The sequence below is a fragment of the Miniopterus natalensis genome, chromosome 11 (genome assembly GCF_054644295.1).
Source record: "Miniopterus natalensis isolate mMinNat1 chromosome 11, mMinNat1.hap1, whole genome shotgun sequence".
NCBI lineage: Eukaryota > Metazoa > Chordata > Mammalia > Chiroptera > Miniopteridae > Miniopterus > Miniopterus natalensis.
Window position 1 is genome coordinate 35,869,756 of NC_142091.1, and position 27,476 is coordinate 35,897,231.

Here is a 27,476-nt window from a genome sequence, read left to right on the forward strand (position 1 = left end):
TAGGAAGCTTGTTTTTCTGCTGTTTGCTGCGTGTGACATTGTTGCTTCAACTCGCCATGTCTCCGTGGGGGTCCCCATCCATGAACTGAGGTGTTACGGTTTTGCAGGCTCCACCCTGACTAAAAGTGCTGTGAGTTAGAGTGTGCGCCCTGGCCCTAATGGAATAATTGCTCTAGAGTGTTTTAGTGCGCATCTAACTTCCTGATCTAAAAAATGGGAATGCCACAGTTCATTTCATGGTGATAAAACCATTTCCACAGTGAAATGCTACACTAGCGTGCAATTCTAAAGTCGTCTTCCGTTTCTGAACCTCGGGGGCAATAAATGTGGGAGGCAGGTGGAGGCCACGTTCAGCCTGCAGGCGCAGCCGTCTCCATTCTTAACCTAGAGGTAACCTGAGGACCTGTGAAAAGCTTTGAAATAAGTAATGACCTTTCTCCGCCTCTTCTTACTTCCGTTCAGGCCTGGAAGAAACGCTGGTTTATCCTGCGGAGCGGCCGGATGAGCGGCGACCCAGACGTCCTGGAATACTACAAGAATGACCACTCCAAGAAGCCCCTGCGGATCATCAACCTCAACTTCTGCGAGCAGGTGGACGCAGGCCTGACCTTCAACAAGAAGGAGCTGCAGGACAGTTTCGTGTTTGACATCAAGACCAGCGAGCGCACCTTTTACCTGGTGGCCGAGACCGAGGAGGACATGAATAAGTGGGTCCAGAGCATCTGTCAGATCTGTGGCTTCAATCAGGCTGAGGAGAGCACAGGTAAGAAAACAAACAGGGACCTTGGTCAGAAGGGGCAAGGTGCCTCCTGGAGGAGGCTGAGCAGTTGGGCTATGAGGAGGCCTTCAGATTCCTTGATCAAGGAGAGCTGGCTGCGGCTAAAAGCTCTCCTCAGCCGAGGAGTGATAGGCAAAGGGTAAGAGCGTGAAGGGGTCGCCAAATATTAGAGGGGCCCCTGCCCTGTTGACACTCACATGGGAAACTAAGATCTATTGGGGCTGTGATTGAAGCGAAAGGTACTTTGTGCTAAAGATACTGTCTTCGGGTACCCCAGCAGCACCCCATTTCTCAGCCCTGCACCTTTCTCCCCCTTCCTCGGCTCTCTAGCAGACTGTACCCTGTTACCTGTCATCCATCCTATAGGGCAGCTCTCACCTCAGTCTTTTTTCCAGTCCATCTCTGTCTGTCTAGCCCATCTGTGTCACACCATCCTGCACAGTTACACTTGCCAATTTTTATATTTTTTTTGGTTTGGGGCTCTTTGGGATTATTACTGATGTATAATTCAGTGTTCCTTTCTATACACTTGAGAGGGGACAGGTGAGAAGGGGAAATGCTGATTTATATTTGGGTTTTGTTAACCTTCACAAATTAGCTTTTTGAAATGAGTTTTAAATTGCAGAAACCCTCGCTGACATTTGTTTGGACTCATCCCCAGCTCTAGGATGATTGAGGAGCAGGATTTTTTGAGGCAGGTGGAGAACCTAAATCAGTGGTTCTTAAACCTGGTTTGCACAGCAGTTAAAGAGAAGCATTTAAAAAACATTGGTGCTCAGGACCCCTGCCAAATCAGCTACTAAGAATCTCTGAGGCATTCGTGTCTTTTAAAAGCTTCATTCTGAATAGCAGGGATCCGGGGTGCAACAGCCATTTTTTGTAAATATTTGAAGGCCACATATCGTCAGTCTCTGTTCCATATTCCTATTTTTAAAAAAAATTTTTTACCACCCTTTAAAAATATAAAAACCATTCTTAGCTCATCAGCCATACCAACATCATCTGGGAACCTGCAGAAATGCAAATTCTTGGCTCCCTCCCCAGACTTGGTGAATCAAAAACTCTGGGGGTGAGGCCCAGCAATCTGTGTTTTTAAAAACCCTGCCAGGTGAGTTTGAGAACCACTGGTCTAAACTCTTGCTACTCAGAGTGGGGTTTTTGGACCAGTAGCAACAGCTTCTCCTGGGAGCTTGTTAGAAAGGCAGAGGACTTCACTCAGACTTACAGAATCAGAATCTGCATATTTTTCAAACTTCATATTTTGAAATAATTTAGACTTGCAGAAGAATTCCGAAATTGTACAGAAAATTCCCATATCCCTTTCTGTCAGCTTTTCCTAATGTTAACTAACATCTGTCTCACCTAATCATGGTACAGTTATCAAAACTGAGCAGTTAACATTGGTTGATATCGTACTGTTAGCTAAACCACAGTTTATTTAGATTTTTACCTGTCTCTCACCAATGTCGTTATTCTGTTTGGGATTCAGTCCAGGATACATTGGACTTAGTGGTCATGTCTCTGAGTCTCCTCCAGTCTGTAACAGTTTCCCAGTCTTTCTTGTCTTTTTTTGACCTTGACACTTTTATAGAGTACTGGTTACATGTTTTGTAGAATGTCCCTCACTTTGAGTTTGTGTGGTGTTTTCTCATGATTGGATTGATGTTATCAATTTGGGGGAGACAGCATTACCGCAGAGGTGATGTGTCCTTCCAAGCGTGTTGTATCAGGGGGCACATGATATCAATGTGTCTTATCACTGGTCATCTGGTCATGTTAACTGTGGTCACTTGGTTAAGGTGGTATCTGCCAGGTTTCTCCACTGTAAAGCTACTATCTTTACTTTTATAATTAATATTTTGGAAGAACTAACTTTAAGGATGTGCAAGTAGCCTATTTCTCCTTAAGTTTTGCCCACTGATTTTATCATCCAGGAATGGAACAGTTACTACTGTGGTATTCTAAGGGTGATTTTCTGCTTCCCTCAGAAGCCACATTTTATTAAGATCTCCAGGTTATTTGTATGCACTTTAAATTTTGAAAAGCACTGGTCTGGATTATTCATTCCCAAACCTGATGGGTCATCAAAAACTTTTGTATTTTAACTTTAGGTCTGATTCAGTAGATTCAATTTAGGGTTGAGGAATCAATAGTTTTTTAAAGTCCCTCTGACAGAATGAGAGACACTATTTCCAAATCATATAACTGAAAAGGACCTAGTTTCTAGAATATATAAAGAACTCTTGCAACTCAACAACAAGTCACATAACCCCATTTTAAAATGGGCAAAGGATCTAAATAGACATTTAGATGTGCTCATTTGCCATTAGGGAAATGCAAATCAAAACCACACTGAGATATCACTTCATTCTCACTAGGATGAATATAATTAAAAATATAGACAATGACAAGCGTTGTCAAGGATGTGGCAAAACATACATTGCTCATACATCCCACCCCAGATATTGCTGGTGGGGATGTAAAATGGTACACTTACTGCAGAAAACAATGTGGCAGTTTTTCAAAAAGTTAAACCTATGACAAAGCAATTCCATTCCTAGGCCTGTACTCAAGAGAAATGAGAACATATGTTCATGCAAAAACTTGCGTGTTGAGTATTTATAGCAGCATTATTCATAGTAACCAAAAAGTAGAAACTTGAATGTCTATCAGTAAACAAAATGTGGTGTGGAGTGTGTGTGCGTGTGTGTGCGTGCGTGCGTGCATGCATGTGTATATTATTTAGCCATGAAAAGGAATGAAATACTGATACATTCTACAACATGGGTGAACCTTTAAAACATTATGCTAAATGAAAGAAGACACAAAGAATCACATAGTTCATGATTTGATTTACAGTCAGCCCTCTGAACCTGCAGGCTCTGCCTCCACAGATTCAATCAACCATGGACTGCTTGAAAAGAAAAAATGTTACATTGTTGCTGGTAATACTCTGTAGTTAGGCCTAACTACAATGTAGCTGCACCTGTACTAAATGTGTACAGACTTTTGTCATTATTATTCCCTAAACAATACAGTGTAACAACTATTTGCATAGCACTTAACAGGTATTATAAGTAATCTTGAGATGATTTAATTTATAGAAGATATGCATAGGTTATATGCAAATACTATGTCACTCATGCTGTACATTACATCCCCAGAATTTATTCATCTTATAACTGGAAGTTTGTACCCTTTGACCTTTCCCAAACCCACACCCACACCCCTACCCCTGGCAGCCACTAATCTACTCTCTGTTTCTGTAAGTTCATTTTTTAGATTCTGCATATAAGTGAGATTATACAGTATTTTGTTTTTCTCTCTCTGATTTATTTCACTTAGTATAGTGACCTCAGGATTTATCCATGTTGTTGCAAATAGCAGGATTTCCTTCTTTTTATGGCTGAATAATATTTCAATATATATTATCATATTATATATATATATATATATATATATATATACATATGTATATGTATGTGTGTGTCACATTTTCTTTATCCATTCATTCATCAATGGACACAGGTTTTTTTCATATTTTGGCTATTGTAAATAATGCTGCAGTGAACATGGAGGTGCAGATATCTGTTCAAGACAGTGATTTCAATTCCTTCTGATATATACCCAGAAGTAGAATTGCTGCATCATATGATAGTTCTCTTTTTAATTTTTTGAGGAACATCCATACTGTTTTCCATAGCAGCTGCACCAGTTTACATTCCCACCAACAGTGCACAAGGATTGGCACTTACCTCTTATCTTTTTTATAATAGTCATTCATTTAACAGGTGTGAGGTGACCTCATTGTGGTTTTTATTTGATTTTCAGTTCCCCGATGATTAGTGATGTTCAGTATCTTTTCAGGTACCTTTGGCCATTTGAATATCATCTTTGGAAAAATGTCTATTCAGGTCCTTTGCCCACTTTTTAATCAGGTGTTTTTGTGTGGGAGGGGTGGTGTATTAAGTTATATGAATGTCTCAAATATTTTGGATATTAAACCCTTATCAGATATGTAGTTTGCAAATATTTTCTCCCATTCCTTAGGTTGTCTTTTCATTCTGTTGATTGTTTCTTTTACTGTGCAGAAACTTTTTTAATGTATTCCCACTTACTGATTTTTGCTGTTACCTGCCTATGCTTTTGGTGTCATACTAAAAAAATATCATTGCCAAGACCAACGTCAAGTAACTTTTCTCTGTTGAAGTGTTTTTTAAAAAATATATCTTTATTGATTTCAGAGAGAGGAAGGGAGAGGGGGAGAGAGACAGAAACATCAATGATGAGAGAGAGTCATTGACCGGCTGCCCCCTGCACACCCCCAACTGGGGATGGAGCCCGCAACCCGGGCATGTGCCCCGACGGAGAATCATCGAACCGCAGTCTCCTGGATCCTAGGTTGATGCTCAACCGCTGAGCCACACCTGGTCGGGCACAGTGTTGAAGTTTTTCATTTTTGAATAAGGGACCTAGCATTTTCACTGTGCACCAGGCTCTGCAAATTATGTAGTCAATTGGGTCTGGACTAGATGTCCTGTCCTAGGAACTCTGATTTTTATCTTTCCTTGAGGAAGGATTATGAGCCCCCATTTTACTCTTGAATTCTTTGGTATAATCTTTGTTTTCTGTGTGAAATTTCCTGTTTCCCCCCAACCTTTGACATTTATATGCTTCGTGGGTTTTGCTTCTGTCTTTACCTTTATTTTATTCCTGGTAAAGGAATAAAATGCTCATTGGGAAAAGGGGAGTGTATAAGAATGGAATTAAAAAAAAGCAGGGGAACAACTCCCATAGACCTCCCAGTCGCACAGCGTTCATACATGTGAGAAATAGGTTCAAGGAATACCTCAGCTTTTTAGGAGGGAAGGGAGGAAGTAACCAGAAAGTAAATTGCTTTTAATTGAATTATTTCCTTGTGGGTTTTTAAATGTTCCTACCAAGAAAAATATACCTTGAGATGTAGCAAAAATCACTCAGTGCACATATCTTTTTTAATCACTTAAAAAATAGTTACTGCCTGAATCTTTACATCTACTATATAGGGTGTAAGTACAATACAAATACAAATATGCAGAACCACATTATCTGGGCTTGCTTTCTTTGGCAGGAAGGTTCATTTGTTCATTCATACATTGTTCATTCACTCGTTCATTCAGCTGACCTTTACAGAGCACTTATTCTGTGTCCTTGTCATGACCACAGGCTGCAAAGATGAACAATAGGGTGCCAGTGTTGAGATATCATAGTCTAGTTGTTGGAGGGACTGATATATAGCCAGTCATGGGGGAGGGCTGTAAGAGGCATCACCAAGGATGCAGACACAAGCCCAGGTACCACCCGTGAGGAAAGGAGGAAGGGAGGGGAAGTATGAAGGAGTGACAAATAATCAGCTACGTACTGAGCATCTCTATGTAAAGTAGGGACTTTACATAAATTCCCACTCAAAATGTGCAGTAAACAATGTGCAGTAAACAAATGTGCAGTAGCAATGGTTTTGACTCAAGGTCACACAGCTAGAAGTGACTGAGCCAGGATCCTAATCCAGCCCAGGTCTGACTTTCCATTATAATACGTTGTCGCTTTCTCCCTGGCATCCTGAAATACGAACACCTGCCAGAACCAAGCCCGGATATTTTTGCCCCTTTGGACACTTAGACGGGAAGCACTCCCTGACCCCTTCCACCAGGGGTCCGGCAGCTGCTTAGGTTTCCCTATTGCTCAGATTGTAGGGCCGGAATATTCCGAGAGTTTTGTAACTTCCAGGGCTTCAGACCCGTCATCAGGCTCTGTCTGTGAGTCCGTAGGCTACGGGCGTGGACGTCTGAGTTTAAATTACAGCCCTGGGATTATGTGAGTCACTTCGGGACTCAGTTTCCTTTTGCCGAACAGAGATGGGATTCTCTTCTCACCCCGAGCTTCTACTTCTCTGTGGGTTTGGGACAGACCTTAGACCCCCTGACCGAGCACCTCAAGTTTCGTATTTCCCAAAGGGCCACTCACGTTGTGTTCTGTGTAGAGCTACTCCTGCAGCTGTGCAGGGCAACGGCCCCGCTGGCTGCTTGGTGCTGTACAAGTTTCTTCATATAGGGATCCTCCTTCAAGCAAATACTCCCTTTTTCTTTGCGTGTGGTTTTGTGTGTGTGTGTGTATTTTTTTTAAGAGTTGCAATGGGACCCATAAAAAAACTTCTGTTTTTCACTTTCAGCTGGAAGAGGTTCTGTGGCAGATGGAGTCTTTTTTTAATCCCTTCTTGCCACTCGGAGCTGCTTTCTGCTCCCGCCCTCCAGTTCCTCACATATTCCAGCCAGAAGTGCCTGGCATAGAACCTGTCTAGGATCAGGACCAGGCCAGGAGTAAAACGGAGTCTGACTGTCGACATCAGGGGTGGCGAAAACAGCCTTCTGGTAGAGAGAGGGCCCTTCCCGAAAGGAAACCGGGGACCGTGCTCACGAAGGAAAAGCAAGTCCAGGGATGAAGGTCTGGATTTCACAGCACACGTGTGGAGCGTTTTGTTCTTTGTTTCTTTGTTGTGTGTGTGCGAGCACGCACGGGTGAGCAAAAAGTAAGCACCCCACCTCCCTCTGGGAGTCAGGATAGCCGTCCGTCAGTCCCGGGGAAGGGAGCAGAAAGCCGCTCTGAGCTGTGTTTACCAGCAGGCGGGTCCAGGCCCTCACGTTTGTGGCCCCGTCGTGGGCAGCTGTCCCTGACCAGATGTACCACACACAAAAAGAACCAGCCCTCAGCACGGAGCCTTGATGAATTATTCATGGGCACAGGAGCCATCCACTGCGGGGAGCGCCGGCACCCCTTTGAGTCCTCTCGGCCGAGGATTCTTCCCTTTTGTCGCCCACCCACTTCATTTATTCAGTAGCCGTTCCGGGGCCTGCACAGCCGCTCTCACGTGGGCCCTGAGAGGCGGGCCGGCTGCACGTGGGTCCCAGCCCTGCTGTTTGTTTGCTCCGCGGTGTTGAATAAGTAGCTCTATCTCTTTGGGGCTTTATCATCTGCGTGGCGGGGAGAGGCTCCCTCCCGGAGTTGTGGGGGGACGCAGGTGCACGCCCTTCGCCAGGCAGCGGTTGTGGGGGTGACGCTGGTTTTTGCATCGGGAGGTGAAGATGAACAGGGTAATGATTTACGTGTCTGGTGTTTTTAGAGAACTTGACAGTCTGCAGAACACTTAGGCAGCCTCCTCTGAGGGTAAAGAAGCAAGCCGAGCCAGGCAGGGCTGCTGGCATTATTGCCGTTGGGCAGGCGAGGAGGCTGCGGGTCAAAGGCACGAGGTGCCGGTGCCAGAGAGCAGTGTCGCCAGGCCTGGAGCCCGCGCCTTTTCGCGCCGTCCTCGGGCGTGGGCCCTCCCTCTTTCTCATGTATCCTGACCGCTTTCCCCAGACCTGTTCACCGTGGCCGCTTGGAAGTCACAAAATAGCCGGCAAGGCAAAAAGCAAGACGTCTATACGTCACTGCGAGCTGAGCCTGTGGGAAGTAAAGTGCCGTCTCCACATGAGCATTCATCCCTGATGGCTGAATTCGCAGGATAGCACCATCCGTCTTGGAGCCGCCACAAACCACTGCCAACGGGACCTCGGGGACGCTAGGCCACCGGAGCCCCGTCTGGAGCTCTTGAAGGTTTTGAAAGAAGGCCAGAGCCGCCTCCGTATCCTGTCTATTATTTTAGCGCTCTCCCTCGTCTCCAGCTCCCTGGCAGGGATTTCGTGGCAGTTGCACGTCTAACTCTATGGAATGAAGACCCTTCCGCGTTCCGACACACTGTTCCTTATGCTCTTCCCCACCTTTTCTCTCCTGAAATCCTTGGTGAGGCTGTCCTCCCCCTCTTAAATGTTTTGTAAATATTTAAATGTCTAGAAACCCACGAGTCTCCTGAGTAACTCATCAGCAGAGTTATTTTAACTCCTGGATCCCATCTGGGATCCGGTGATATCCATAGGAATGCCCCGGGGAAAGCTGCAGCCTCCCGTGGAAAGCGTCTCGGAGGTCTTCAAGGCGCGCCTTCCTCTCCAGAGAGGGTGAATGATTGGTGCTTAGAGGTCAGGACTCCTTATTCCAGCTGGATATCTGACAGCGGGGAGGGCTGTGACAGAGCCAGGCGGTCACTCAGGTGCCTTCTGGTGACCTCGGCCCTTCCGCCGATGCAGTGAGTGGGAGAGCCGGGGGAGAAGCTGGGGTGGGGGGCCTTTCTCGGAGACCATGCCCTTTCTCTCTCCTCATTTCCTGGGAGAGCGGTTTCCTTTCTTGTCTCCTCCCCTACCTTTTGCTTTTTTTAAAACTGATCTTAGATCTCTCAGCTCCTCTGGGGGACCCATGTTGGAAGCTGAGAGCTAGTGTGGGAGGTAACATGCAGCTTCTCCCCAGGCTGACCCAGGTCCCTCGAGGGGCAAAGAACAGAGTGGAGGCAGACCCGGGCCCCAGCCCAGAGGCGGAGGCTGCCGTCTGAATCGCCCACCCTTTTTTTCCACTGAGACAGTGAGGAAAATAAACATGCAGACCAGTTTCCAGCCAGATCTGAAATCCTCATGGCTTTTTAGAAAAAAAGAAAATGTTATTCTAAATAACCCTGAAAATATCAGGCCTTCCTCCTCAAGTCTTCTGTTTGTTTGTTTGTTCTGTCTACAGCTGGGTCCGGTCACCCTGTGAATAGGCTTTGAGCTGGGACGTGAACTCCATGCAGTCCTTCTGCATTGTCCCGGAACAGGCCACAGCCCTGACCCGCAGGGAGGCCCCGACCCCCTGGAGGGGCAAGAGGAGGCAGGGAGGAACCTGGCCCTCTTCTCTTTGTCCTGGGCCCTGACCCTTCTTCCTGCTCAACCCTCCATACCAGACACACCCCCTCACCACCCCAGCCGGCAGCATAGATCCAGTCTCGTGTTACCCGCCAAACCCACAGACTGTTGGAGATGCAAGCATCTCATTCCCACTCCTCAACACCAGCAGCTTTGGCGAGCTCCCAAACATCTCCAGAGATGCCTCCCGCCCCCTTTTGTTTTTTCACTGCTTCTAATGAGCTCCAGTGAAGGAGAGTAAAAAAAAAAAAAAAAAAAAAAAAAAGCCATGGTTGCATTGGTCCCAGACTAGACTCCAAAGCCCAGATTCTACGTTTTGGCTAGAGATAAAGCGAGGACTTTGAACTCAGTGGTAAGGTCACCTTAGACCTCTGGAGATCTTGACTGTTGTTACACACCGAGTCACGTACAGCCCTACGAAAGGTTCGAACGCTACAGACTCCGTAGGCATGGTCCCCTCTCTCTCTAGGATTTGAATCGTGAGTCAGAGTTCTGGTTTTTAATTTCAGCTTTGTTACTGACTTCGTTTCTTCAACAGTAAACGAGGAGCTTGGGGACAAAACAGTGATTTTCAGGCCTTTTTTTTTTTTTTTGCGCACTGCTTGTTAACCAAATCTTACCTGGAGCACAATGTATGAAAAAGGTGAAAGGGAGCTGTTTTGACTATTGCAGGGGAGTGGGCGGGACCCCAGCGGCCTGCCACTCCCCTTCCCCCAGGGTGGCCTGGGAAAGTGTGAAAATACTGATCTGCAGCAGTTATTTCAAAATAAGGACCCGTAGACCAGTGCTGGGCTACGAAAATCTTCCTCAGTCCACAACAAAAAGGGGGGGGAAAAAGGAAGTAGTCAGCTTTCATAAAGCTAAATGTAGTCACAGTGTAAAACTTCCCTTTATTCAGTTTCTCTTTGGGTAACTGTGCACATTAGTGTTCGTGTGTGTGAAATGAGTCACAGTAAATCACAGACTTTCCATATTTGACATAATTAAAATGGTTCGCCCTGTGCGTCAGTTTTTAAAAGTGCATAAACAAATAAACAAAGAGACAGTGTTCTAACGCATCCCTAAAATGGAAAAGTCTGGGGAACAGGCATCTGCAGGTTATGTTGGTGTCGGGAGCACCTGGTCCCAAGCTGTTGCTTCTGTTCTTGCAGCCAGAGGCCCTTGACCTCTCCCTTCAGCTTCAGGCCCACCCCGCAGCCCAGCATGAAGTCGATGCTCTCGGAGCCTTTGCCCCGTTTGCTCAGTTCTGGCCCTAACCTTATATGTGGTGGGTTAGGGTCACCTGGGATTTTGCCCACTTTTCCTGTTCTTGAGTCATGTCTCTATTAACCTGCCTGTGGTCTCACATCCCGCACAGGCCTGGACCCTATCCTGCTCTGATTTGGCCCCTCTCGGAGACCACACTCTCACCCAAACCCTCGAGCCAGTGGCTGCGGCCCCACTGCCCAGTGGCAGACTCCAGGGTTGTCTGTGGCCTGTCCGCCTGAATTCTGAAGAAAATCTGCTTCTGCTTTCCCTGAGCATGCTTCCTCCTCCTCACAGGCCCTCCTGCCCACAGTCTCGGTGATGCCCAGCTCCTGTTGCTGTGTTCACACATTCAGCACAGCGACTACCTAGTTTTGCCAGGTCCTGTTCTAGGGACAAGTGCCAGAGAAGAGCATGAGACGGACCCAGTCCGAGCCTTGCCGTGGTCCCTGGTTCACGGTGCCTCGGCCAGACTGCCCGCCTGCTCTGTGTCAGTTCTAATCCCCAGCCCCTCAGTCCTAGCCAAGATTGACATGCTTGTCACTGACCACACCTGGCTCCGTGCCAAGATATAGCTGTCATATAAAAAAGAAAAATGTAATTTTTTTAATTTCTGAATTTAACTTGAATTTCAAGCCCCATCTGACCCGTAATAGAAATTGAAGTTTTGATCAACTTAGGATAAAACTGGTCAATATAGGATTCTCTCAGTTAATTCAGGCTTCTCTCCCTCTCTCTCTTTTTTTTTTTTTTTTTTACATAAATGGAAATATATATATACCAGATATATATTTATTTTCCCCCAGCTTTACCAAGGTATAATTGGCAAAACTGTGTATATTTACAGTGCACATCGTGATGGTTTAATATATTTATACATTGTGAAATGATTACCACAAGCAGGTTAGTACAGTCGTCATCTCAAAATTCAGGTTTCTCTTGCTTTCTCCATGGGCTGCTGTTCAAGTTCCCGGAGGCTTGGGGGACTGGAGACAGTTCATGGAGACTAGAGCACAAGATTGAGGGTGGGGGGAGACGTGCAGGAGACTCGAGGGCAAGAGCACGACTCTCTCACCATTCTGTCACCCCCACATTCGTACAGACACATAGTAGCTGCCCAGTAAATATTCCAATGAATGCTGTAACTACAGGGTTTGTTTGTAACTTTGGAAATAGTTATACAAAATTACAGTTTAAAAAATTCCAACTTTTTTTTAAATGTTGGTTTAAGATAGTCGCTCTTGAGGAGGGGGGGGGAAGAAGCTTCAAAAATATTCTAACATTATTCACAGGACGTAGTTTCTAAAATTCTGTATATTGAAACAATGATGTAAAGTACAATGACAACCAGGAAAAAGAAAAAAAAACCCTCAAAATGGTGCTGTACTAACCAGGCTGGACAGACGGTGTGACAGTGACCTGAGCTTTATTTTATCTATCTATCATTTGTTGTTTGCTATTCCCCCACATCCTTACCCCTTTGTGGATGAATCAGTGAGCAGAACTCTTCATGGCTTGCGAATCGTGTTATTAGCCACACAGTCAAGACAGAGAAGAGAGTAGATTTCATAGCATGAGAAAATTCTGGGATATTAGATCTTGAAGGGCCCTTAGAGAGTGTTTAGTTCCAAACTTCCCTAAATGACAGAGCATATATATATACTGGTTTAAAAGGCTAATTTAATACAAAGAGCACGGGTCTTGGAATCCCATAAATACATGAACCCATAACATTGATGAGTTCAGTGGAAACATAGTGTTGGGTAAGTTCATTTACTTTTCTGAGCCTCAATTTCTGCATCAGTAAAATACATGAGAATTCACCTAAAGCATAGTATAGTATTTGATTCATGATAAGCACACATTAAATATCTGTTGAATGTGTGGCTGATAAGTTGTCACTGCCTCCTCTGTGACCTTCACAACAGCCTTTTGAGTGTACGTACCACACTACTCTTATCTCCCCAAAACCAAAACATCTTAAATAACCCGATCTCTATTCTGCCCAAACTCAAAAACATTTGTACTGTTTTTGATTAATATTTTATCAAATAAACATTGCTGACTTTCCTGATTTGAGATGCATTTCACATCGTTGTTGAGGTGCTCAAAAACAAAGGTGCCTTTTTAAATGTGTTACTGATAATAAAAGCTAAGATATGCATAGAGCTAACTACGTATGAGGCAGTGTTCTAAGTATTTCTCAGATCTTAACTCAAATAATCCTATGAGGCAGATACCTATTTTTTATTTTTACTTATTGAGCTTGAGAGGGAGGAAGGGAGGGAGAGAGAGAGAGAAACGTCTGTTTGTTGTTCCACTTATTAATGCATTCGTTGGTTGCTTTTTGTATGTGCCCTGACACAAGATCAAACCTGCAACTTTGGCGTATCAGATGATTCTCTAACCCACTGATCTGCCTGGCTAGGGCAAGGTAGATACCTATTGTTATTCCCATATTACAGATGAGGAAACTGAAGCCCTAAGAGGTTCAATAACTTTCCTTAGTTCATACAACTAGTAAGTAAAGGTTCTGGGGTTCAAACCTAGACAGTCTGCCTCCAGAATCCATGCTTTTCACTATTAAGCCACACCCTGAAACTCTAGACATAGTTCCTTGCCTCCAGCTGTCACAGTACCTGTCCAGGAGCCTCGGTTCTTGTACCACAACCCAGGAGGGACTCACTGCTCATTTGCGATGACCTCCTCTGCATTTGCCAGCGTGGCTGTGCTCCCTACATCCCTTAAAGAGGGCATCACACAGAGAGGTCTTGCTGCCTTTCATTTCAGCCTAAGCCAGCTATCTCTGTAGACCTAAGCCATTGCTTCAGTTTTCTCTGAACCTAGGACAGATGTTTTCACTCCCACTAGAGGCCACGTAATTATAAACAGAGCTGGGAGGCCAGCTGTGGGGCTTGGCCATTGGTGGATGCATTTCCCCCTCAAATTCATCAGAGCAGTGGCCCTCTGGCCACAGGTACCAAGAACATATTTCCCCAGCGATTGGTGATCTGAGTGGAAAAGGCTTTGGACTGAGGGAGCAGAGACCGGGTTCTGATTCTGGGTCTGATTGTGGTTTCCCTGCAGTATGAACTGGGACCAACCATTTGTCCATCAAGTACTGCTTTAGAACCATATCAGTTCAGGTTCTCTGAGAAGCAGCTGTCCAGATGAGTTTAGATGGGCTAGAGAGTTACTGGGTGAAACACCTGGAGAGATCGTGGGAGGGGAAAACCTTCATGGGGTGCAGGCCTGACACCTACGAAGGAGAGAAGGCAGGAAGGGGGATTGCACTGCAGTGTGTGCTAAGACAGTTTCAGCCAAGTCGGTGGACGTTCTCAGGCCCCAGGGCTCCCATTAAAGGAACCGAGTGTCCCACCAGAGCAGGCCTGCATTAGTCCTCCTGCCGTCTTTGTCACTAGATGCGAACAGCCCGTGGGAAGTTAAGGGGATGCAGAGGGCCAGCAGCTGGGCTGTCAGTCCATCATGCTCCCCACAGCAGGAAATCTGAGAGGCCTACTTTTATGGCCACCACACTGAAGCATTAGTGATAAACGGGACGTGTCAGGTTCAGACTCTTAAAGGAGCTTATAATTTAGTGGGAAGGGATGGGTCAAAACCAAAATGTTTACATGGTAGCAATAAGTGCTTTAATGAAAATAAGGCAAGGTAATGGGATAAGGTGTGACTAGAAAACCATTTAGGTGGGGTGATCAGGAAAGACCTCTATGGGTCTTGGTGTCTTTATTAGTTATACCTAAATGGTTTTCTTTTCTGATTCCACTGGATAGTTGTGTAGCTCTTGTAACTTAGAAGTACATGCTTCTCATCTACCTCACATAGAGCTACGTAATAGAATGAGCCCTCAACTTTGTGTGAAAAAAGCCTGAGTTTGAATCCTGATTTGAGCATTTCCTAAGAGCTCTGCAACATCGAGTAAGTCGTTTTATTTCGAATTTGCAAAGATCACTGCATGACAACTTTCCAGGGCTATTATCAATGTCAAAGTTGTTGAAAGCAACCTACAATTGGAAAAAATTTTTTTTTATTTCTTTTACAATAACATCAAAAAGTAAAATACCTAGAAATCAATTTAACCAAAAAAATTTTTTTTAAACATTCAGAATCACTTTACAGAAAATGACAAGCATTGCTGGGAGAAATTAAAGAAGACCTAGCCCTGGCTGCTGTGGCTCAGTGGTTAAAGTGTCGACCCCCCCACACACCGAAGGGTCACGGGTTCTATTCCTGGTCAAGGGCACATACCAGGGTTGTAGGTTTGATCCCCGGCCCTGGTCGGGGCAGGTGTGGGAGGAAATCAATCAGTGTGTGTCCCTCACATTGATGTGTTCTCTCTCTCTCCCCCCTCCCCTTCCACTCTCTCTAAAAATCAATGGAAAAAATATCCTCCCGTGAAGATTTAAATAAATAAGTAAATAAATAAGACCCAGTAAGTGGAGAGATATATCATGTTGTGAAATGGAACATTCAATATTGTTAACATGTCAGCTCTCCCCAGATTGAGCTATAGATTCAGTCCACACTCTGTCATAATCCAGCAGATTTTTTTTGTATTAATTGATAGAAAGTTGGGTCCTGCCAGGCTCTCTGCCCCTACAGTCCCTACTCATGACACAAAAGGCCTGTTGAGTCCATTTGCACCCTCTGGGACCTGTCCTGGCCTGGTCAAATCCCGAAGGTCTGTGAACACAGAGTTTAAGATGTTCTCTCACACCAGGCCACCTCCCACGAGAGAGTGCAGAGGTTCCACTTGCGGAGCACTACATGCAGGGCCCGTGGCATTTTTTTTACTCCCCAGGACAGCCCTACAGGTCACTATTCTACAGATTTTACAAGTTAGGACTCTTAGATTCAAATGCCACCCGTAGGTTCCAGAGCCAGTGCTGAGATTCAGATTCCCAAAGCGATGTCCCTTTGTCCATACCACATTGCCTGTCCTGAAGCCAAGCTGTGTTCCGGGTGATGCCACAGGCCTCGCCCTTCCTGGGCGGGCTGGAGCTCAGAACCCCAGCCTCACCCGCCAGACCAGGGCAGCTTCAGGTATTGCTCTTGGTTATTGTCGCTGTTCATGATTCTTGATAAGCTCCTGCCGTTGTAATGCCTGACACTTGTGTTTCACACCGATCGCCAGTGATCTCTTAGTGAAAGTCACCGTAAAAGGAGGGTGAAGCTCACCTCTTCCTAAAGCTGCTTACCTTAAAAATACAGTGGTATGTTTTTGTGGAAAGATCACGAGGGTCAAATGCATCGTTTGCATGGGAGTTCATGGTGCCGACTAGATAGACTGATTCCTATGGGAATACTAATGGGTCCCCAAGTTCCTTGGGGGAAGGGAGGAGTGCTGCCCTGAATATAAATTTGCTCTTTCCAACTGCAGTATAAGCTCATCGAGCAAGGACAAGATCCACCCCTTTTTGATGGGCCTGCAGCTCCTAGCATAGTGCCCACAATCTGTGCTCATGACCCTAAGAAAATGACCAGAGTGTTTCATTCCAAATATAAATGAACTCTTTGAGGAGGACCGCCGGGCAACCCTCTCAAAGGAGCGGGAATAAGCTCTGTCGCAAGTGAGGTGTGCGTGGATGTGGCAGGGAAGGTGAGAACAAAGCTTGTAAACTGGCCTCTCTGAAATGAACAGGACCGCGCATGGCTAACTATCGACTGGCTTCCACAACCAGAAACACACAGCGCCCAGAAGACCTCACAAGTGACAGCAATTTCTTCCACCCTAAAGAGCAGTTTACATTTGGATCCTGGAGCTATTCATTCATTCTTCTGATCCGAGGAGGAAAGATTCTGACAAGTTACTGCCATGGTGTGCCTATTGAACACCTTGTTCTAATCTGGAAGTTTGCTAGGCGCACAGCGTATGTAAACCCTGTCAGAGGACAGAGATGGGGTGGGGAACCTTTTTCCTACCAAGGGCCATTTGGATATTTATAACATCATTTCAGGGCCATACAAAATTATCACCTTAAAAATTAGCCTGCTATATGTGGTCAAACATTTCATTGAATTTATTGAATTTCTAGTCCGGCCTGCAGTTGTCAGCAGGGCCAGATCAAATGATTTATGCGGCCCTCAGGCCGGACATTCCCCACCCCTGGTCTGGACCCTGGCTTCTAGAAGCTCACAGCCTGGTTTTGCGCGACAGATCTGGGAATTCCCAGCATAAAATAAACAGCAAAATGAAGTACTAGGAAAGGGTGAGAGAAAGGCATGATCCATTCTGCCTAGAGACCCTGTGGAATGCCTGGCATTGTCTCCGGGCCTTAGTTTCCTCAACTCTAGAATGAGGTGCCCCAGGGCATAAAAGGTTATGTAAGGAAGTGTGACCGGAGACGGTGACATGCCTCCAAGCTACAGCCACTCACTCTCTTTCCCCTGTGCCCTTCACAGAATCGATTGCTGCTCGAGTATACTAAGAGATCCTGTGCGTCAAGGTCAGGGTGTTCCGACCTGGCTCCGGGAGCTCCGAGACGGTGTTCTTTCTCAGATCCTTCCTCGGAGGGGGTGGGGAAGCACGGTCCCTGAAAGGTCTCATGGGGTCTCATGTTACTGCTTGTCCCCGCCTCCCCTTTCTCCTTCCTCTGCTTTATAGTTTTTATAAACACTAGGAGACTTATATTTTTGAACTTGGGAAACTATTTATACTAGTCTTTAGTAGTTTGATCCAGCAAATGTTTATTTACCATGAAAATGTGAGTAACATTATAAGCAATATAAACTCAGAACAAAATAACAGTCCTGCCAGCCAGTGTCCTGGTGTTCAGATCTCCTGACCTGATTGCCCTCCCCCAACCCACGCATGATGGAGGATTCATATTCATTCACACTGATACGCCTTTCTTTCCGTACAGCAAAAGGACCCCCAGACTAGGAGATCTGAATTCGAATTCCAGGGCCCACGTCTGACCCACTGCACTGTGTGCCCTTGGACAAGTAGCCTCACCTTTCTGGGCCACAGTTCTCCAACTGTAAATGAGAGATTGGGGGGTTAGGGAGGGCAGCAGTGATAAATGAGCATTGGATTCTGGAGTGTCTTCCAATTGCCGTATTATGTGATTTATTGTGTAAAGTGAAGCCATTTTGTGTTTGGCCTTAAATGTCTGAATAACTCCTGTAATAATGAAGTGTGCCAGAGGATTCAGGGGCATTTTTTCCTTTTTACATAATTTCAGGCTTTTGACTATGAGTTAAAATCACCTGGAGCTGCTGATCTAGTCTTGTCTTCTGCACCTGTCAACATGCTTTTGCTTCTAGAATTCTCCACCCATCCAATCCTTGTTTTTCAATTAGCTTTCTACAGGGACCACTCACCCCACAGAATCCTATCCCTGCACTGTTCTAAATATTATTTCATCAATCATCTTCTCCCCATTAGAACCCTTAGAATTTTAAACTGTTCCACTTCTAGAAATAAACCGTGGAATGAACTAGTGTCAAGCCAACAGCCATTTATTGAGCATTTCATAATTACTGTTCCCCCATATTTCATCTCGTCAGCTCCTCAAAAGAACCCTGTGAGGCAGGCGTTCTCTTTGTCATTTGATGGCATGGAAATGAGGCTCAGAGATGAGAAGGTTTCCCCGAGGCCCTGTGGTAAAAGAGGTTCAGGCCCTGGGCTCCCGTGTTTCTGAACCCACGTCAGGGCTCTTTCTGTTACACACTGTTCCTTTGGAGTTGGCCGGCGTCAGATGATACGAAGGGCCAGCAAGAGAACATGGATAGTTTCCAATTCAGAATTTTGATGATACAGAATTTTGGAAGAATTTGTTCTTTCGTTTGGCTTTCAGAGCTTTCTTTGCCCTTGGTATTTCAGTTGACCCTAACCTTTCTTCCGTCTCCTTGAATTTAAGAACCAGAGATTGTTAAAATCCAAACCAGTGAATCTTAATCTAAATCTCTGTGTAAACATGACTCATTAGGTCTCCTGTGGAGCAGCTCTCTTACTTTTCCCAAAGATGACTTTGATGTGTATCCATGATCCAATGCAAGTTCTCCCTCGTGTAAACAGAGATAGTGGAGGTCCACGCAGGTGACGTGGCTGACGTGGCATGCCCGGGCTCACTCAGCCCACAGAGCTCTGCCTAGACCCTCATTCTGTTACTTGATCCTGCCTCCCAGAAGGTCAAAACCATCCCTCATAGGGATCTTGTGGGAGCTCTTTTCTCTGCATCGGCGAAAAGAATCAGCTTTGAACCCTGGCCAGCTTGGCTCAGTGGTTAGGGCGTCGGCCCACGGACTGAAGGCAACTAGTCAATGTGTCGCTCTCACATTGATGTCTCTCTCTCTCTCTTCTCCTCCCTCCCCTCTCTCTAAAAAAATAAATCAATGAAAGAAATATCCTTGGGTAAGGATTGAAAAAAAAAAGAATTGGCTTTGAAGACAGTAAGATCTGTTTCAGATCTAGGCTCTGCCATTTTCTAGCTGTGGGACCCCAAAGCTCATTATAACATTTCTGAGCTTCAGTTTCCCTTTTTTGAGTTTCAGCTTCTTCATCCAAAAATAAATCGAAGCAATAATAAATAGAAATAATAATATCTAGCTCATGGGTACACAGTGGGCGCTTAGTAAGTGGCAACTGGGATTATTATAGCCAATATTGTCCTTTTTGGCCACCCATTCTTCATATGACATCTGCCCAGACTACAGCTCTGACCAACACAGTGACAACAGTTATTTTCCAAGCATCCACTCCAGCTTAGAAAGAAACTCCACTCCTCACGGCCAATTTCAAGGTCTCCCCCAGTTCCCTGTATACTCCAGGAATAATAGGAGCAGTGAGAGTGGTGGGGTTCTATCCTTAACGCTTTCTGTAAATGGTCCCTAGTCCTTGCAGCAGCCCTACAAAGCATGTATTCTCTCTGCTGAACTAGTGAGGGTCAAAGAAGTTTATGTAGCCTGTCCGAGGCCACAGAGCTAGGAGGTAGCAGAGCCAGGCTTTCGATCCATCCTGGCTCCAGCATGTGTTTTCATCCACCACGGTACTGGTTCTGAGACCCACTGAGGCTTGGGGTGGGAGTTGTGGGGGAAAGGATAGAGATAAAAAGGGCATTGAGATAAGGGGACCAGTCATTATTTGGCCAGCCTTCTGTTCCAGAAAGTCCCGACACCGCCCCTTTCCTGCTCCTGTTATCACCAGCCCGTTGACGGCTGGCCTGGGCTGGGCTCCTCTACTGAAATCCTTCAGAGCTTTCCTGTTCTAGAGTTTTGCAAGAAGGGGGGGGGGGGGGGGGGGTGTTTGTATGCTGGGCAGGCTTCCCAGGGGTGATTGTGGAAAGGAAGGGGAGTGATTCTGTAGGGCCCTAAAAAGAAGCCAGGAAGAAGAAGAGAAACAAAACCCTGTTTAAAAGAAAACAAATTGACTCAGGCATTTTCTGGCATTATCTTCAGTCTAGACTTGGAGATAGAAGCCCAGGCCCAAAGTCTGGAAACATCCATTTGTTTCTTGCTCCATAACTGACCTTCCTATGACCTAAGAGCCTTCATTGCAGCCACGTTACCAAGACCAGCCCAGCCACACACCATTTAATGTTTTCCTCTATCTTGACCATTCTTTCCTTCCCTCAGGAGGTACCCGCATGATAAAAACAAATCCTCGGAGAGGTTTCTGTAAGTGGACAGGTTTGTTTGCACACCCCTATCTCGTCGATCTTTTACAACAGCGTCGCGAGCTAGGCAGGCAGGCCAGGGCTTATTCCCCCGGCTGGATGGTGTGGAACCAGAGCTGGGCGTCTCGCCTGGCAGAGCTGGAGCCCCGTCCCTGGCCTCCTGACTCCTGTCACGTGCACGACGTCCAGTCGCTGAGAGGTGGAATTTCGAACCGCTTGGGTCTTTTTGCCCCAAACCGTGCATTCTTGCTGTTGTGTTTTGCTGAAATTCCCATTGCCTTGCCCTGCTGTGATTGTGGGGTGGAGCCCTGAACAGTGGGGCTGGAGGAGGTGTGGGGAACTGAAGGTAAGTAAGAGAGAATGTCTCTTACTCGATATACTTTAGTAAGGACTTGGTATTTACTGAGTGTTCCGTTTTCTCTTCAAAAAGCAAATAAAAATGAAAGGTCGGATGTCTTTAGACAATTGCTAACCTCTTGCGTATACTTAACACTTCATCTTCGTAAAGGGCTCGTGTGTGTGTGTGTGTGTGTGTGTGTGTGTGTGTGTGTGTGTGTGTTTCCTACGTTCACGTACCATGTGTCTCCCACCTAACGTACCCAAGTCAGTGTTTTTCAGTATATTCACAAGGTTGTGCAGCCACCACCACAATCTAATTTTGGAACATTTTGATCACCCCAAAAAGAAATCTCACACTCATTAGCTTCCCATTCCCCATCCTCAGCCCAGCCCTAGGCAACCACTCATCTGGTTTTCTGACCCTATATTTACCGATTCCAGATGTTGCGTATAAATGAAATCTAGCTTCTTTTTACTTAGCATAATGTTTGCCTGGTTCCTACATGTTATAACATGTATCCACACTCTGTTCTTTTTACTGCTGGGTAATATTTCATTGTACATCTATGCCAACATTTTGTTTGTTTATTGATCGGTTTATAGGCATTTGGTGTGTTTCCACTTCTAGCTATTTTTATGAGTAACGCTACTGTGAACATTTGTGTATAAGTTTTGTGTTGACATCTGTGTTCATTCCCCTGGGTGTATACCTGTGAGTGGAATTGCTGGGTCATATGGTAACTCTACGTTTAAACTTTTTGAGGAACTGTCAAACCGTGTGTGTGTGTTTGTAAATTTACTGAGATCTATTTCCCGGATGAAATTCACCCATTTAAAGTATACAGTTCAGAGGTTCAGTCTGTCACACAGGGTTGTGCAACCATCACCCTAGAAAGAAACATGTCCTCATTAGCAGTCACTGTCCACTCCCACCCCCCAGGCAACCACTGGCCTACTTTCCATCTTCATGGATTTGCCCGTTCTAGACGTCTCACGTAAACGAGACCGTACAGTCTGCAGTCTTATCGCTGGTTTCTTTCACTTAGCATCTCGTTTGGAAGATCCGTCCGTGTTGCAGCAGGCACCGGTAGCCCATTCATTTCTGTGACTGAGTTATATTCCATTACATGGATATATTGTATTTTGTTTATCCAGTCTCTACCTCTGTCATTATGTGGTGTTCTCTGTGTGTCACTGTGTCTGTTTTCTCTCCTTGACAAGGACACCAGTTATTGGCTTAGGGCCCACCCGAGTCCAGTATGACCTCGCCTTAACCAATCACATCCTGAAGACCCTGTTTTCAAAAAAGGTCACATTCTGACATTCCAGGTAGTCTGGAGTTTGGGGGGGGGGGAGGGGCGGACACGCTGTTCAACCCAGTACAGGCCCCAAGGAATAGTCACATGAATTCAGGTAGAAATCGTTTAAAGTTTCAAGCAGAAGTAGAATTTTGGCAAAGCGTTGTGCCAAAAACAGCTTTGGAAGAGCTTTTCTGGGGCTTCAAACCATTACAGAGCCAACTGGTTTTATAGATAAGGCTTCACGCTGGTAGGATGGAATTCCAGGTGTCTGTGGGCCCCGCGCATCCTAACCCCTACTTCATCTTATTAACAGACCTTTAGAAACATCTCTGATTTTGACCACAAGAAACAGACATATTTGGATTTTTGTGCCAGGGAAAATTCTTTTATTTATTCAACAGATATGTTTTGAAGATCCACTGTGTGCTGGGACTGTCCTAGGCACCAAGGGATACAGAAGTGACTAGAACATGTTTTGAGTACTTACAGCATGCAGAGTCTTCTAGACCCTTGGTGCATTTCATCTTATAACCACCCTGTGTCAATCTGTGAATAAGACCCAGAGAGCTGAAGGGACTTCTCCAGGTCTGCAGGCAAACGGACTGGGTCACAGACCTGATCCCGTAGCCTGAGCGGGAGGCGGAGGGCCCTGGAGGGGAGGACAAGTCACTCCTCCTCCACACAGCCCCACAGCCCAGGCCTTCAACATAGGGAGCATGAGGATGCGTTGGGTGGCGAGGCAGGGTAAGTAGGTTGTGACAAAAATGGCCTTTTTTTGTCCTGCGGGGGAACCTGACAGTGAAGAATCAATGCGACTGAGGGAGGATGACTTCCTATGCTCTGTGCCTCATTTATTTCATCAACACGTATTTACGGAGTAGGGTCACACACGGGCTGATGCATGAAGTGTGGTAACGGGACAGGCCCTCTGCCCTTCCTGAGTTCATAGCCTGATCGGCGGAGTGATGAAGAGGATTGCTGTTTCCCTGAAACTCTCTTTGAAATACAAGAAAATACTGATGAGACGTGAGGCTGAAGAAATAAACAGGAAAGTGGTTTGAAAGAGAGAGAGAGAGCGCGCTTTGTAAGTCACCTGGAGGATAACAGGGATCCACTGAAAGGTTCTAAGCAGGGCAGAGACATGATGGCATCGTGGCTCCCGAGGAGCTGGGAGGAGTCACAGGTAACGCCTGGGTCTCTGGCTTGGAGAACTGATTGGGTGGCGATGCTGAGGCACCTCCCTGACATGGAGAACACAGGGCGGGGTTGGGGAGTTCAGGTTAGATGTTGAGCTTGACCTGCGTGTGGGGCGTCTGAATGGAGGTGCCCAGCGGAGGGAGGGACACGCGACAGGGAGCCCAGGAGAGGGAGCTGCGCTAGAGTCGGGGACTTGAGGGCTGTCGTCACATCAGGTGGTAGCTGAATCTGTGAGAGTGGACAGGACGCCCCAGGGGCTTCCCCCGAATGCGAGTGAAGCTGTAGCAGCGTCTGGGGCAGAACCCCGAAGAAGGAAGAGGCTCACTGAGGAGCTGGGCAGAGGGGGAAGAGACCAGAAAGACCACGGCGACTGCAGAACTGCCCCGGAGCTTCTCCCTCTGCACCTTCCCTGTGTCTCCGCCCGCATCAGCTTGCGTTCATCCCTGGCGCCGTGGCTCCTCCGTCGCCTGGCACGAGCCCCCTCTCCTCTGCCATGAGAGAGTTCATCTTGCAAATCGAATGGAGTAATGAAGCCATTGATTCTGTTAGCACGTGTGCAGTTCTCTCCGAGACCCGTAATGGGAATTCGTTTCGGAGGTCAATTCGGCTGTCACTGGAACAGCTTGTCCCCCGAGGCCCGTGGGTTTTTCTGCTGTACTCGGGCCGAAGCTGTCCTGCCCAGCGTCAGGAATGACTGGAGAGTAATTAGGGCTGCGGAGCTTTAATGAGCTGGTGACCCAGCCTCGGGCCGCGCGAAGGGCGCAGACTGAGGAAGGTCAGGTAACAGGGAGTGGTAACAGAACTGTGTCCCCTCTGAAATGATTCGAATGACCCTAAAAAGCCACCATCGCCACCACTAAAATACTACCCCCTAATAATGCTGGCTGTCACATCACCAGAAATTACGCCTTGAAACCTTTATTTCTTTGGCACAAGGAGCTTCCCTGTTGGAATTACGACGTGCTGAATGAATACATTTGCCTCTTCTGCAAACACAGACCGAGAACTTTCTGTGTGCCCGGCCTTTACTGGGTAAATGCGGAGACTGTAACGACATCAGTCACTGTTCTTAGAAACCCGTGGGCGAGGCGGGGAAGCGGAGTGACAGCGGACGTAGCGACGCGTGGCCAAGCTCCCCGGGCACCCAGAGCAGCGGCCAAGTCCAGGGGGGTTTCCGAGAGAGTGCGATCCCTGTGTGGGGTCCCCGAGTCTGTGTGCGAGGGCCGGGAGAGCGACCCGCAGTCCCGGTGGAAGGAACAGCTCGGGCCAAAGCAGAGACGCGGGGAAGGGGCTGCGTGCTCAGGGGCTGCCTTGCGTATTGGGAGGGGAAAAGCAGGAAACAGGTCAGACTGGGAAAGGCCCTGTATGTTATGCTAAGAATCTGAACCAAGCTTAGAGAGCCAGCCGAGTAAAGAATGCCCTTGGCTTGGGGCGTAGCACTCTAAGCTATTATCTGTCCCTAACACCTCGCTTCCTTTCTAACCAAACAGACAGACTAGAGCTTAAGATAAGAACTTAGAGAAAAAAGACCCATAGACAGAGTGGTAGGTGCAGGAGTTGGGGATGGGAGACAATGCCGTTCTGAGACGACCCGGACCAGTCTGAAGGGACAGCTCCAAATGCGTGTGTGCTTCTATCATTAACCCAGCAAGGCGCAGCCCCGGGCCTCAGCGGCTGCGTTTTCAAGGAGCAAAGCTTCATTTAACAGAGCAGCCTTAGCTCTGAGGGGGGTGATGACGGCAGAAGCCAGCAAAGGGAAGGAAGGCAGTAGGACTCCCTGCCCCAGAGGTTAGCCTTGCTCCGTTCGTACCCCTGGGCCTCGGAGCCGTGCCTCCCAGAAGCGGGGCAGATGTGCCCCAGCTGTGGCGGAGAGTGGCCCCCGGGCGACGCCAGGAGCAGTGGCGAGGGACAGAGCATCTCCTCCTCGGCCAGGGGGCCAGCTCTCAGCCCTCCTCTCTGGGAGGGAGAGAGAGAGAGCTGCCGCCGGATCCTTCCTCGAGCGACAGCCTGCTTTGGAAGAAGCACACCTTTCTTTCCTTTTTCGTTCACACGGTCCTTTCCTTCTCACAGACTCCCTGAGGAACATTTCCTCCGCCAGTCACGGTCCCCGCTCCTCTCCAGCCGAGCTCAGCAGCTCCAATCAGCACCTCCTCCGAGAACGAAAATCCTCAGCCCCGTCGCACTCCAGCCAGCCGACCCTGTTCACGTTCGAAGCCCCCGTGTCCAGCCCCCTGCAGCCTGCCCTGTCCACCAGTGCACCTCAGGAGTATCTCTACCTGCACCAGTGCATAAGCCGGAGAGCGGAAAATGCCAGGTAGGAGGCTGCGGGGACCGGTGGTCTGTTGAGCGACCGCTCCCAGGGCCTAGTACTTTTCAGTCTCTCTTCTTTAATTTTAAAGACAAGGGAGTACAGTTTTATATCTTTTCAGGTGATGAGACATATACTTACAAAACAAAACATTTTTTTGCTTAGGTAACTGTCACATTTTATTGGTATCATCTGGGTGGCTATACAGATGATCATTGGATTCCAGAGAAACTTCCCATTGTTAAAAAATCATGCTATAAAAATTTTTTATTTAGCCCTGGCTGGTGTGGCTCAGTTGGTTGGGCGTCATCCTGTGCACCAAAAGGATGCCGGTTTGATTCCCCGTCAGGGCACATGCCAGGGTTGTGGGCTCGGTCCCCAGTGAGGGGTGTGCAGGAGGTAGCTGATCGATGTTCCGCTCTTACATCGAAGTTTCTCTTTCTCTCCCCCTCTCCTTTTTTCTCTCTCTCTCTAAAAATCAATAAAAATATTTTATTATTTTATTTTATCTGGGGGAGGGAGTCATTTAGGGCTAGAGTTTCAGAATTGAAAAAGGCAAGTCAGTTTACTTGTTGACCTTAAGAAGATAGCTATAAAGCCTTCACGTTAGTGAACAAATCCACATCTCACTTTTCTGTAGAGCTGCTCTGTTCTGTATGGTAGCCACTGTCCACATATGGCTAATTAAATTTGAATTAATTAAAATTAAATACAATTTAAAATTCAGTTGCACTAGCAACATTTCAAGTAGCCAGTGGCTACCATGCTGGATAATACAGAGATGAAACTTCACCATCACAGAAAATTCTACTGCAAGGATGCCCTGCTCTAGAATAATGGGCTTTGTTTTCCCGACGCCACCAGCTCTCTGGCAGGTTCAGAGCTTGTGCGCACTTTTATCACCTTTTATCTCTACTGTTAGGATAAACAAAAGCACAGAGTTGATGGGCTTTGCCAGAGCTTGTTCCCAGTTGCTACGTGGCCTGCAGATTGTAAATCCTGTCCCTTAATTAATTTATTTATAAATATCTAATATGTGTTATGAAAATTAAGGCAATTAGAGGACTGGCTGTATTAATATATCACTTCACAGAATATTTTCATGCATAATCTCACTCGAACCAGTCAAATACACTGAGAGAGAGCTGGTATAGATCATTTATCTCCATGTCATAGGTGAAGAAATGGATGCTTACAACTAATAAATGACAGGTAGGACTGGAACCCCGGTCTTCTCATTTCTGGTCCTGTACTCTTTTCTCTATCCTGTGCTCTGTAATCTTTTCTCTACCCTGTGCTACATGGGTTCTGGTTATCACCCAACAGAGGTTCCCAACACTCAGACTCAGTGATGCCTCAAATATCCACTTGATTCATTTGTTTCGTTTGTGAGCTTTCACTAGTTTAGCCTCCATCAGCTTTTACATGAAGAACTGAGCTCTAAAATGGTAGCATGAATTAACCAAGATCATTGAATTCGTTAGTGGCACAACTGTAACAGCACCTGATTTCCTGCTGAGCCACAGACCAGGCTTGGACAGTGGGCTGTAATGAAAAGCAGGTTACAGGCTTTGGAGTCAGTCAGATATGGGTTCAAATTCAGGTTCTGCCACTGTCTTTGTGATCTTGACCTTCAATTTCCTTATCTGCTGAATGAAAGTAACTAATTCAAAGGCTTCCTAATGAGCGTAAAATGACAAAACATACATAAGGTCCCCAGGAGTCGATGCTCAGTCCATATCACTGTTGATCTCCTGGGCCCCAATTTCTCCTGCCGCGTGGATGATTTCTGGGAGTAGAGAATGTGCGGAGTTCTTGCAATCGTAGTTCCAGTGAACGGCAAAGTGCTTTAGCCCTGGCCCATTTGGTTCA

General features: G+C 46.5%; 1 protein-coding gene across 1 annotated transcript in view; it reads left to right on the top strand.

The window, feature by feature from the left end:
- Nucleotides 1-27,476, top strand: part of GAB2 (GRB2 associated binding protein 2) — a 143,630-nt gene that overhangs the window by 99,231 nt on the left and 16,923 nt on the right. Inside the window, exons 2-3 of the mRNA XM_087821633.1 lie at nt 463-763; nt 25,367-25,610. Of these exons, the coding sequence (XP_087677759.1) occupies nt 463-763; nt 25,367-25,610 (545 nt within the window). The remainder of the gene's footprint in view (nt 1-462; nt 764-25,366; nt 25,611-27,476) is intronic.